At 39.4% G+C, this 13,980-nt stretch overlaps 1 protein-coding gene across 2 annotated transcripts in view; it reads left to right on the top strand.

The window, feature by feature from the left end:
* Prex2 (phosphatidylinositol-3,4,5-trisphosphate dependent Rac exchange factor 2) overlaps window positions 1-13,980 on the top strand; it is a 288,407-nt gene that overhangs the window by 187,838 nt on the left and 86,589 nt on the right. For both annotated transcript variants that reach the window (XM_055603275.1, XM_055603276.1), the window contains exons 32-33: window positions 5,673-5,890; window positions 9,802-9,904. In XM_055603275.1, the coding sequence (XP_055459250.1) occupies window positions 5,673-5,890; window positions 9,802-9,904 (321 nt within the window). The remainder of the gene's footprint in view (window positions 1-5,672; window positions 5,891-9,801; window positions 9,905-13,980) is intronic.

Here is a 13,980-nt window from a genome sequence, read left to right as displayed (position 1 = left end):
ATTGGTAGAGTGCTGTCCTAACAGTCAGGAAGCCGTTGGTTGCGTCCATAGCATGGCATGATGGCAACCCTCCTAAAAGTAGCACTCAGCAGGAACTCCACAAAGAGAGCAACAGAATAAGAAAATTTGAATACAGGGAACTTCCTAGAGACTCATACTCCAACCAAGGACTATTCATGGAGATAACCTAGAACCCCTGCACAGATGTAGCCCATGGCAGGTCAGTGTCCAAGTGGGTTATATAGTAATGGGAAGAGGGCCTGCCTCTGACATGAACTGATAGGCCTGCTCTTTGATCACCTCCCCCTGAGGGGGGGAGCAGACTTACCAGGCCACAGAAGATGACAATGCAGCCACTTCTGATGAGAACTGATAGTCTAAGATCAGAAAGAAGGAGAGGAAGACCTCCCCTATCAGTGGACTTGGGGAGGGGCATGCATGCAGAAAGGGGAGGAAGGGTGGGGTCGAGAGGGGAGGAGGGAGGAGCTTATGGGGGGATACAAAATGAATAAAGTGTAATTAATAAATAATAATAATAATAATAAAACCTAGCACTCAGGAAATGGGTATTGTGGAAGCAGGCATGAGCTCAGCATTACTGCTACAGTGATACCAAGTAGCTGGTTCCAGTGAAAGAGTAGAGACAGCTCCTCTCCTGGATTGCGATTGGTTTGTTTTTGTTGCTGTTGTTTTTGGTTTCTTTTGTTTTTTTGTTTGTTCAAGATTTAAGAGCCAGCTTCACACTCAGTTGCCATGGCTGGCCTTGAACTCCTTTGTTGAAATGATCCTCTTGCCTCAACCGTTCGAATATCTGGGAAATGCTGCCACACTCGTCTTGGGATTTTCGTTTTGATGGTAGGACGCTCAAAATTATATTGCAAGCACATGGCTACAGGTAGGGTGTAGGACAGTTTTAGAGCCTGCCATACTTGCAAAGTTTTGGTGACAAATGAGTTGAGTCAACCAAAAAAAGGGCTTTCTGTTTGTTGGGTGGCTGGTTTGCACCTTGTTTCTTGATTAATCACAATAATTTCAAAAAAATTACATTTTTAAAAACTTTTCTAAAGGCATTTCACAGGTTCCTTTTTGCAAATTTTATTGGGGACAACTATTATTGTTTATATTGTTTTGGGAGAATAATAGCAACTAGTAGACTGTGTTTATTAAACTCAGATCTTGACTGTCGCGAGAGTTTACCAAAATAATCCCCAGTGAGTTAATTTAATAAATAGCAAAGGCAGTTGTGAATTTCTTTTCTTTTCTTTTATTTTAGGACTTTGATACATAACCCTACATCATCTCCACCTTTCCATCTTCTGACTCCTGTGTGTATCCCCTCCCAAATTCCTGATCTTCTCTTGAATTATTATTATTGTAGGCATACACATATGTAGACACACACAGGCATACACATATATATGCACACATGTATATGTAATCTACTGAGTCCATTTAGATTTGCCTGTATTTATGTGTCCAGGGCTGGCCACTTAGGATTGGACAGCCTGTGTGGGAGTGCTCTTCTATGGTGGCTTCTCCCTCTCCAGGAAGCCTTTGACCAGCTGCAGCCTCACTACCATTCCTGTTCTGTGAAGTCTTTGTCTTCGTGTCTGCGCTTGTCTTTCTTTCCCCTGGGCTGTCTTGGTGTCAGTATGTTCTCCATCAACATTTCTATGTATCCCCACTATCCCCTTCAGAGTTGTTCTCTGAGCAGTAAATTAAGGCGCTTAGACTGGTAAATAGGTAAGATTACACAGAGTATTGAATTTTTTAGATGCTTATAGAAGATAGATATAGTAGACACTTAAGTATTGAAAGAGGATTGAAGCTTTTTTACAGGAACAAAGAACATTTTCCTCAAATATATCCCCACTACAAGAAAAATCGTACTCCACAAAAATAATTAGCAAGCTAATAATTAGCTTCTCTTGCTAGAAGCTTGGTACAGCTGTTAAGATGCTTGCTAGAGTTCTTCTTTTTTATTTTATTTTTTTTATAAGACTAGGAAGTGAGAAGAGCTTTGGTATGGAAGGACACTGGGGAATTTTGAATGACTACATAGTTTAAAGGAAAAGAGTACGTTTTTGTTTGCACAAAAAAGATTCTGTTTCATTTCTTTATCATTCTGTTCTGTCTCTGCTCAGGAACTTGACCAGGTACCCATTCGGTGCCACGCACTGCTAGATGCTAAGAACAGAGTAGTTGCCACAATAAACCCATTATGCTGCATTTTGTTAATAAGTGCCTGGCACTTAAAATTCTATTTGTCATATTAGAGACCTAAGGTCAGAAGCAGAAATGAATCTCATCTTAGTGTTTTCTTCTTTCCAGCACTAGGGATTGAACCCAAAGCTTTGTTCTTGTTCATGTCCAGAAGTGTTCTATTTCTGAGTTATATGACCAGCGCAAACCCATTGGCTTAAGATGTTAGCTAAAGGCTCGTTAGTTGCCTCTGAAGTCTGTGGGTCTAACTTCTGCCCTTAACGCACTGATGATCCAATGGGGAATCCAGCTAGATAAACAGACTCTCAGAGTGCTGTTAATTATCCATCTTAGAGAGAGATGTCCTAGGTCTCTGATGGCAGAAATAAGTTCATTATATTTCCTGATAGACAAGGAAAATTTCACACGGGGAGATACAATATTTCAACAATGTAAAGATGTCCAGCCTTTCAATGCATTTACCACTAACGTTTGTGGGTGATTCTTCTGACTAACGGGGCATAGAAACAAAACATGGGTTATGAGGCCATTTAGCAAGACATTCATTGTTTGAAGGGTGCCAAGCTTTACCACATGACTCAGTGCAGATCTGTGCACACACACTTCTTTGTTCTGTGACAGTATCACAGCTCTAAAAGTCATACTGCATTATGGGAGGAAAAGAGGGGTTGGGATATTGAGGAGCTGTGAATAACAGGTAGGGGTTATTATCAGTGACCTTGATGCTACTGAGTTTTCTACTCCGTATATAAAGTAGAATATGCTTTGAAGTTCACATAAGCAAGTCATCTGTTCTCTCCTAAAAAATTGCAAAGTGATGACTGAGTATCACCCCATAAACAGTGAGCGTTTATTGAGTGACTTTCATTTAACATTTTGTTAGTATAAAATTTAAACAACATTGTTGTCCAAGACAACTTGCATGTCTTCATCCATTATTCAGTTATGGATAGAAGTATGGTCAAGGCTCTGACTGGGGCTCCTCCCACTCCGGTAATTGATACCAAGCCTTATTCCCTTAGGACAGTCAGTGTTAAAATGAACCCGTGAACAAGAACAATGTACATTTGGCAGAGCTATCAACACTTTTGAATGTTAATTGTGGTCTCATCTGATTTGATAAAGGTTGAGTGAAAATTGGCTTACATGTATATAGACTATAGAGAGACTAGATAGAGAGCCCAAGGAGCGTCTAAGTATTGGGGTGATGTAAAGAATAAAATTTGAGAATTCCTTTTCAGAAGTACTTTAGACATCATTATTTTAACTAGTTATTAACCCTTGTGATCCTACTCAGACTGATGTGGAGGCCAGAGCCTTTCCTCCCTAGAAGACAGCTTCCCACTCTTTATATCAGCAATTTCTTCCGATTTTTTTTTTATTATTTTGAGTTACTGAGCATTATTAAAACTTTATCCAGGTTTTCTGCTTTCATCTAGGACAACAAAAAAGGATAGTAAGAAAGTTAAGAAAAAAAAAAAAGAGGACCCATTTTTTTACTATACTTTTGAGCTCACAGGCTTTGTAAATGTGGCTAAGTTGAACTGTATCCACAGATTGCAAGAAGTCTAAGAATGACCTCAAATCAGGTGTTTTCCTTTTTTGTGTGTGTGGGGGAGATGAGTAAAGTTTATTCCAGTTTTCGTGTTGGCTAGATACTTGCAAAAAATTCTTTCCCACCTAGCAGCGCAGGACACGTGGTATAGAAATATTTAAGAGAGAAGTCTAACATACAAATGTTGGTTAAATGAGTAAGTTGAACCTTATAGATAGCATATTCAATCCTTTCTCTCTGCCAAAGGAGAACACTCATGTAGTTCAGCCTAACAAGGGAATATTTTCAGTAGAATATTGGATATTTCGATATTTAATCTATTTTCTAAGAAAAATGTCAAGAGTGAATGTTCCTTATATTAAAAGTAACACAAAACAACTTTATTGTGTGGAAACATAATTTTGATGGTCATTAAAAGCAGATGTTCGATATTGTTGGTAAATGACTTAAAAAATCCTGCCTCTGTCAATAAAATGAGAATTCAACATTGAAGACATCGTTGTCTTCATATTTTCTACTAATATTGGTAATAGCTATTCACTTCATGGGGTTCTTTAAGACCTCAGTATCCTCAGACCACTTTTGGGAGGGGGTCATTTTGCCCCGGGTTCCTGCCCTAAACAGGGTCTCACCCCATGCAGAAAGCACAGCCTGTGATTATGTAGGTGGTAGTTTGTACTCAAGCCTAGTGAGTCCTGGATATTCCATCATCTTCATTTACAAACGGGCCCTAGAGAGGCAGGGCACGTGTAAAACATATGTTCAAATCTGCTTCACCAAAATTCACTCAGCTGTAGGATACTATTTCTCCTAAGCATATTAGAATCAATTTATGCTGAAATTAAATATATTAGTATGTCAGGGGAAATATAGGAATCCCTAGTCTTATAAATGTAGACATATTTACTAATCAGGAAATTGAATGATTTAATTTATAAGTTATAGATCTGGTTGCTAGTACAGTTAATTGTTCAGCAAATAGTCTTTGCCCACATGCATTCATATTTGGGTAGGTTTCAAAGATAGTTATATAAAATATTAACAATGTTCTTTGTCAGCACAAACTTTACAGTTAGACTTTTAAGTCTTTTTAGCAAATAAAAATTGTGTCATATGAGTTAAAAATAATATATAAGCAAAGCTTTATATTTTCCTCAGGATTTTATATAATATATTAATGAGCACAAAATAGAGTCACAGTGCAAATGAAAAAAATTTCATTTTTACTTTTATTCTTTAGAATCTTCATATATATATACCTAATGTAGGTTGAGCATATACATCCTTCATTTCTCTACTTCAGCTACCCCAGGACCTCTGACTATATATCCTGCCCAAATTCATGTCTTCCTTATTTATTTTATTTTGTTTTGTACATGTATCCATAGGGACTACGCTCCACAACGCTGTGTTTTGATTGGTTGTAAATGTCTATAATGGTGTCTGTTTCAAAGAGAAGTTTCTTCAATGAGTGATGAATATTACACTCCTCCGAGAGCATAAGGATATTTAGAATGTAGTTATAGATTATGCTGGTTTAATAAAGAGGCAGTTTTACATTCTTCTCCACGAGAGGTTTCTCGTAAATACCTGGTTTCTTTCATGCTGAGTGGGTCTTGAGTCTGTTCAGCAAGCTGTTGGTAAGTGCCAGGGCATGCGTGCCACTTCTGTACCATTACAGTTATCATGCCATGCTGGTGATGGTTTCTGCAACATGTTTATTTTGTATTGTTCTTTTGAGACAGGGTCTTGCTATGTATTCCTGGATGTCCTGGAACTTACCATAAAGTCCCGGCTGGCCATGAACTCACAGAGATCATGCTTGGATTAAAAGCATGTGTCATCACACCTGGCTACTGCAATAAAGCTTCCTTTGTGTTCCTTTCAATCACAGATAGTGAAACCCAGCTCCGGAGAGACATGGTTTTCTGCCAGAGTCTCGTGGCGACTGTCTGTGCCTTCTCTGAGCAGCTCATGGCTGCCCTAAACCAGATGTTTGACAACAGCAAGGAAAATGAAATGGAGACTTGGGAAGCCAGCAGAAGGTGGCTGGACCAGATTGCGAATGCAGGTGTTCTTTTTCACTTCCAGTCACTTCTCTCACCAAATCTGGTAAGGAATCTTACGACTCCCATTGCCTGCATGAGCTGTAAGGAACATGGTGACATGTTACCAAATGTGAAGCACATGGCCATTTCTTTCTCATTATCTCTTTCATTGTTTCCACGGTCTCCGCTGCTTTAAAGAAAGATTTCCCCCTGTGGTCATTCAGGCTTTAATGAGAATGCAGAATGTGCTTCTTCTCTTCAGAGTTTTAGATCTTGTTTCTGGCTGCTAAAAGCTGGGAAGGACTCCACTGTTAGCAATTCTTAGGTCCTTAAGCACTGACTGGAAAAAGTCGTGAGAAAAAAGTGGGTTCTTATAAAATCCATTCAGTCCAGAAATAACAACTCCCATGATACCAGAGCTGCCACTGATGAAAATATCTGGGGCATGCTTCACGGAGCAGCTACTGTCTGGCAATCTGCTTAAAATTTACATGTGCTAAACAATTCCGGTTCGTGCTTTGAATGAGTGTTCTCTTTGAATGAGCGAGAAAACTATAACATCTATAGAAGAAAGTGCCAAGTTCAAGCATGGAGACACGTGAAGAATGGATCTTGAAATATTTGAAATACAGAGAACTTTGGAATTTTTCCATATAGACTTTCTGTAGTTTTTGTGATGTCCTGCCGCACAAATGTTCACTTTTATTTGCACAAACGTTTTGAGGGCTCACTAAATGGATTTCTGATTTTGAACAGGAGAGCCTGTTTTATCTGTTAAAGTACAAGTAGAAAATGTAGCTACCAAGTGACAGAGTTTTAAAACAAGTATAGATGTGTTGATCTATCGAAATAGCACTTTCTTACTGTTGAATGAGGAAGTGATTTTTGTACAGCACATTCATAGAACACTCCGGAATGAAAAAGTAGGGGCTTCCATCCCAGACTGGCTAAGAGATACAGAAGTAGATTCTTTAGAAAAGATTCTATGCACTCCATGTGGGCAATAAATTACTTACTTGGTTGATTTAAAGTGAAACACATTAGAAGATGTGCTTTTATTAAAAACACCATAGCATATCCAAGTTTTGCATGATGGTCAGGTTACTTCCTAACATAGTAGCAGTCTTTGTTGATTGAATGAATGAATGAAAGCATGAGTGAGATTTTATTTCTATTCTATTCTCTTTAGTTAAGCTTCTGATATCTAATCAATTGTCACTGCATTGACTTTAAGCTTAATTTTAAGTTTCCAAGATTAGAAGAAAATATTTAGAAATCATAGAGGCAATAAATCGCATCGATTAGAATGTATAAGGAACTCTCAGGACTCAACAGTAATAAAAAAAATGACCTAATGTAAAAGTGGGATGATGATTTGGATGCTGTTGTAGAAGATGTAAAAATGGCCATTAAGCACATGACAGATAGACAGTATCAGGTACCAGTAGAGAAAGGCAACTCAAAGTACGAAGATAGAGCTCTGTACAACAACAAGTGTTGGTGAGGATCTGTAGAAATCATAATCCTCAGAAATGAGTCAGGGAATGTAAAATAAGGCAACCTCTTTGGAAAACAGCTTAGCGGTTCTTCAAGACATTAAACATAGTTCCTGTATTCCTGAAATTCTAGTACCTGCATCATTCCCAAGGGAAACACAAGCTTCTATTCACAAGGACCTGTGACAAACAGTCCTATCAGCACTATTCAAAATACATAAATATTGTTAGCAACGCAGGTGTTTATCAGTGGATGGCTGGATAAGGAAAATGTGTGTTTTATGTAATAAAGTCTTATTTGCGCAGAGACCATTTGTAGTACTTATGAGTGCTAAACTGTACATGAATCTTAGAAGCACAAACGTAAGGAATCCAGCCTGGCAGGAAAAAAAAAAAAAAAAAAAAAAAAACACAGACTGCCTACATTGTGATGAAGCTTGCTGAGTGGATACATTTCTGAGATCAAAGTAGACATTTGACTGCCTGGAGCAAAAAATTGGAGTAGATACTCCAGGGAGAGGGGCTTATTGATATTCCATTTCTTTTGGAGGTGATGAAAATATTCTAACATTAAACGATGACAGAAGCGTTTCAGTTCTACATACACTAAAGACTCCGAGCAGGGTATTCTGATATGTGAATCCCATGCTCCGCGAGTTGCAAATCTCAGCGAAACTGTGCTCCCCTTACAACCTGGCCTTGTGAAATCTTCATGTTTATTTCAATCACTGATTTTTCAACCAGAGTTTACTCTAAAAAAATAATTCAAGGAAAACTCTGCATTGAGAATGTAAAGCCCTGAAGGCGTCCATACAAATAGCACCATACAGACTGAAAAGTTTATATTTAGAATGTATGTGTGCCTACATCTGCACATATACACACAATAATAATTAGTGGAAAAGAAGGTCATTAATTCGAAGGAGAGCGGGGAGGGATGCATGGAAGAGTTTAGAGGGAAGAAAGAGAAGAGAGAAATGCTATAGTTAAATGATAACCTGGATCAATAAATAAAGACGTAAATGAAAGCACAAGCTCACCTGCGGCTATGGCTCTCTGAAAGCTGTGGTAACCGGGGACCATGCTCCCGAAAGCTCCCGAAAGCTCTAGACACAGGCAGTTGTTACTGAGCTCTGTCACATTCACTGAAACAGCATCGCTCACATTGCAGTGTTCGGAGGCGGAGGTGCCTGGAACAATTCTCCTAACTCTATTCCTTGGCATTAGGGAAATGATAAATTTTTTTTCCAGTCCATAAACTTCCAGGTACAAGACACTTTTCTCCTGCTTCAAAAGGAGTTTAGGAGACTGGGGAGATGGCTCAGTGGGTGAGAGCTCTTGGCGAACATGCGTTCAGACCTGATTCTGAATCCTCAGCAATCACAATTCACAGAACAACAACAAAACTGGTCATGCCCTCTTGAGTGTCTGGAACTCTACTTCTGCAGTGGGAGAGAGAGAGGAAGGAGGGTCCCTAGAACTTGCTAGTGGGGCTAGCACCAGGTTCAGTAAGAGACTCTGTCTGCAAGGTAAAAAGAGAGAGCATGGAACATCGAGCATCCTTCTCCAGCCTCTGTGGTGTACACACTCACACACTCGTGTGCTTATCTCAGAGACACTGTCTTTCCAGCGCTCACCTCTGGCCTTCTTGTTAGCAGTTAATACAGTCTCTACAGAATACTTAGGTTCGTTATGATGATAAAATTAATTGTACACATAGAAGTTATCTCTGAATATAGCAATTGTTTTCTTATTAATATGGGTTACCCTTTCAAACAAGTTCAACATGCTTCTGACACTTCGATGCATTGCTCGGAGCTTATTGTATGGTGAAGCAGGATGAGTGTAGTGAAAGAACTTTTAGAGGTTATTTTGTTGTATGCATGGAAAAATCTCATTATAGAAATGAGGCAAGTGGATTCCTATTCGTAGTCTAGGCTGAGGACTGCACAAAGATGGTAGGGTATACATCATATTTGTATGTAAACTCTGTTAAAGACAAATACATCTATCCATGGAAATTGCTTTTATCATAGTTCTAATAAGCAGTACTTGGACAAGTGAATTATTATAAAACAGGATGGCTGTGCTTTACTGTAGTGTTTATCTTAAAATTGAGATTTTTTTTTCCTTCTTAAGTGTCACTTTATGAGATTTTAGAAGGAAAAGGCAAAAGTATGGATTATTTGTAAATGAGATCAGTATAACTAGACTATTTGCAAGCTGGGCTGAAAATTATGTATAAAATCATTTCACTATTAATAAAATACAAAAATAGGAAACCATAAAACCATGCAAGGAACATGTCACTATGTAGGACTTCGTCATTTCATTTTGGACGGGGGGGTTCTCAGGGACGTGTTGACACATCCCTGAAATGAAACGGAAGTGGAATGGTTTTGGTTTGGACTTACATTGTGCCGGTGGGATTTGACAGCACCCCATACTGTTATCTCATAGACTTTTTTCCTTCTTGTAGAAAGATGAACAAGCCATGCTAGAGGATACGCTGGTTGCTCTGTTTGACTTGGAGAAAGTCTCCTTCTTTTTCAGACCGTCAGAAGAGGAGCCGCTGGTAGCAAGTGAGTAGCGACTGCACGTAGAATGTCGCTGGTAGCAGATGTTAACACTTTTTCATTGGCGTGGAGTCATGTAAACGGAACGATTGAAAAAGGTCTCTTTGAGTTGGCTCTTTCCCAGCATTAATGCTGGCAAAGGCTGCAGTTTAGGAGTCATACCTGAGTTAACAGGACTTGTTAAGCAGTGGGCCCATAGATTAACTTTTACGTCTTTAAGATTTTGCAAATTGCCACCACTCTTCTACTATTTCAACCTTGTCATGAATGTTTAAGAAGAAGATGTCTACCAGTCCAAAAAAAAAAATCTCCAGTTTATTTTTTAAAGACAGTTTTATGTGCCTTCTGTCTTTCACAAGTATGTGGATCCTATGTATTATAATAGAAGTTAGAAATGTCTTCAGAGAAGGGAGTCATTCTTATTTACTTTCTCAGTGGGCTACTCTGATACATAGAAACACAGTAAGTGCCCACTTCAAGTCCACGATTTGAGAAAATATGATAATAATGATAATCATTCTTTATTTGTTTCATCAAAACTTCATTTGAATACTTCTTGCCAGCACTCTTCTGGGTATAAGGTTCAAAGGAATACTGAACAGATGGTGTCTTCTGTGGGATTAAAAATTGAAGTGAGGAAAGAAAATGACAAGTCAGAAAAACGAATTAATTAGACATCGAGTTAAAAGTAACAGTAAAATAGTTTAGAATGTAAAGCTGAAGGAATAGAGTAAAAGTTGCTGCTGATTGGATGGGGAGTTGATCTGGTCTGGGAGAACAGGGTTCTGAGGGGCTTGTGGATAGTCACGTGGACATTATAAGGAGTCTGTCAGACTTCAGCTCTGAGGTAGGAGAATGTGGGGCATGTTCTCAGAGCAACATGCTGGCCTTCTTGGTTATGGTAGAGCAAAGGAAGAGAACAGAGTATGAAATCAAATAGAAGGTGGGACCATGTAGGGCTTCCTGCCCCTGAGATTCTCCATGTTCTTGGTTGCCAGGTGAAAAAGACCTGGTTTACATATCCAAAATGATGCCTCTAAGTTTAATGTTACAAAGACCCATAGACTACTTAGAAAGCATTTGAATGGCCCAACTGAGAGATCACAATGACTTGGACTTGAGGGACATCTGTGGGGATGATGAAATTAAAAATAACAATACTATTTCTATTAATTAAGTTAGCAAGGGTAGCATTCTCTCCAATTTTCATTTCCACTATGAACAAGAAAGAACAAGAATCTGAAGGAGGAAGTTAGTTATACCCAAGAGAGATTTGCTGTATGGCAAAAGGTAGTGAATGATTATTGAAATAAAATTTTAAATAAATTGTGAGGTTTCTGCTGGTGTGTATAGAAAGGTATATATTTTTACTTGAATGTAGTAGGCAGCTTCCTTGAAGGCTAAGAAAATGATTCTGTGATGTCACCTATTGTTCATTCTTTAAAATACTACTTGAGGACCTCTAAGCTCCCATCAACATTCATTATCCTCTGTGGTTTCAAAGTGACTTTTTTTTTTTTTGCCAAATGAGCAAGCAGCCCTGTGAGTGAGTTCCTTAGCCACAGTAAGACACATTGATATGTTGGGCACATACTAAACATTAAAGCTAATTGTGATTACGTAAGTAAAGTTAGGGTTTACATACTGCTGTGCCTATGACAAAGCACTCATGATGGTGGCATTTAGCTACATACTTAATGCATCTCATTGGAGAATAACCCAAACTTCTGAGGGTAATTATTTAGTAAATTGCCAGTTTCAGTGCCTTCTGACTCTACCATTAAATATCAAAATAAAGAGCAGCCCTTGTGGGTTTGGGAAAGGAGCTGACACATAGCCATTCAGGAATGAAGTTTATTAGGAAAAAGAGCATGGAGGTCAGGAGCGAACCTTGAGTAGGAGAGCATTAATTAGAAGGGTAAAATATCATTAAGACAGCATAACCTGGCCCTTAAAACTGAGAGGAGCTAGGGAAAAGGAATCCAAAGGCAGGCAACCAAGTCAGAGACAGTCCATACTCCAATTGTTTAGGGAACCCATATCATGAGCAAGCTGAACATCCGCTACTATGCGTAGGGGACCTACCTCATGCCCATGCATGCTCTTTGGTTGGTGGGTCTGTCTGTGTGAGGGCTGCCTTGTCTGTGGAAGACCTCTCAGTGGAAGAGGAAGCACTTAATCCTACTGAGACATGATTTGGACTTGATTTGCCACAGTGGATTGGTACCGTGGGTGGTCTCCCCTTCTCTGGGAAATAAGGAGAGGGAGATGTGAGAGTGGGACTGGGAGAGAGGAGGGAGGAGGGCTGCGAGCAGGGTGTAAGGTGAATAAATACATTAATGGAAGAAGCATAATTTAATGAGAAGAGCTTCGCATAAAGATAGTTTAGTCAAGTGTGCCTTTAGCTCCAGCGCTCTAGAGGGAGCACATGGGGAGGTAGATTGCTGTGAGTTTTTTCAGGCCTCATTCACGCAGTAAGTGTGAGGCCAGCCAGTCACAGTGAGAAGAAAGATAGAGCCACCATAGGAGAGATAGCTTGGGGAGGACAGAGGAGCCTTCAGAGAAGCCCAAGTTTTGGAGGCTGGAAGGAAGTTTTAAACTATGCAGTCAGGGATAGCATAGTTGACAAAGAGTGTGGAGGAGCCATCAATCAGGATCAGGAAAACCGTAAGCATAACCGCTTCATAGTTATGTCTCAGGGAGAGAACTGAATGCTCATCCATCCTTATTTCTTCAGGCTGTGGGACCTGCTTTTTTTTTGAAGGGGTAGGCCACAATCTAACATCCACTTTGCAAGCAAATTCAAAATGACGATAGGAGAGGGTTCTCAGTGTGAAAGCTGAGTCAACACCCAAGATTAGGCATGTCTTCCTTAAGTGGTATAAGAAAGTTAGAGCTTGTTAAAGTGTATGGCAGGAGGTTTCATCTTTCCACCTGTGTAGACGAAGATGAGTCAGGGTGGCTAATAAAGTCTGCATCGCTGGTTTCGACATGGGTTGACTGAATGCCTCAGGAGAGAGGACAAAGTACAGAGAAGTATCAACTGGAGAGAAATTCACTTTGACCTAGAACTAGAGTTCAAATCCTGGGTTCATTCTCATCATCGAGATGCCAACTAAAACACTAGCTTCCCCCCTCTCAGAGTTGGGAGGTTCATATGAAATAATGTGTTTGAAATCCTCAAGCATTATGTGCAGCTCCTGGTTGCAATAAATACTTGAATCCATCTCCTTACACTTACTTTTGGGCAGGTGATGGCATCAAGTTTCCTTTATAATGATGATCTGGATAATTACAGTAGTTATTAAAAGAATGAGTACTTGGAAGCTCCCTCTGTCTCTGTATGGACCAAGAATTATGTCTGGAGCTACAGATATTATAATGGGTGAAATAGGTGTGGTCTCATGTACTGATGTGATGTTGATGGCCATGGTAAGACACAATGCTAAGTTCAGCACAGAGGTAGGAAGGGATAAACCCTATGAAGAAATAAAAAGTGCATAAACAAAGAGGGCCGACAGGAGAAGGCTTCCTTTAGAAGCAGCTCTTGAACAGATCTGAAGGAAGACAAGGGGTTGGAAAAGGTTGAAGAGGTAATCCAAACAGGCTAACCTATCAACTTGTAAATCAAAACTTAGTGACAGATTCACTTATCCCCCTCATTGTTCTGGTGTCCTACCTGTGGGAATGATAACTGTCACAGCTGTTTTCTAGGGTGAGTCTCCATAGGGTGTTCCCAGACCTTCCCTTATGGTGATGATAGCAAGCTGCCAGTCACTTACACTCCTCTCAAAGTAAATGTGTTTTCCGCAGACGGTGACCTTCCACAAGTAAAAGGCCATGGATTTCAGTTCCTTATTGCTGTGCATGTTTAAAAACAGCTTTATAGTTTCCATGTTTTGTGTTTTCAGAACTCTTGTGTGTATTTCATGTGACAGTACTTTATAAGGTGGATCTTTCACAGACACTCTCCTAGCTGGATGCTTATCTTCATGTTCATAGAGCTCGATTTTTGAATTTTAATAAAATCTAGATGATCAGATTTTCTTTTATCAGCTGTGCCTTTGATGTTAGTTCTAAGA

The sequence above is a fragment of the Psammomys obesus genome, unplaced genomic scaffold (genome assembly GCF_907164565.1).
Source record: "Psammomys obesus unplaced genomic scaffold, mPsaObe1.curated_primary_1811, whole genome shotgun sequence".
Lineage (NCBI taxonomy): Eukaryota > Metazoa > Chordata > Mammalia > Rodentia > Muridae > Psammomys > Psammomys obesus.
Note: the sequence above shows the minus strand (reverse complement) of the source record. Positions and strands in the feature narration are given on the sequence as shown.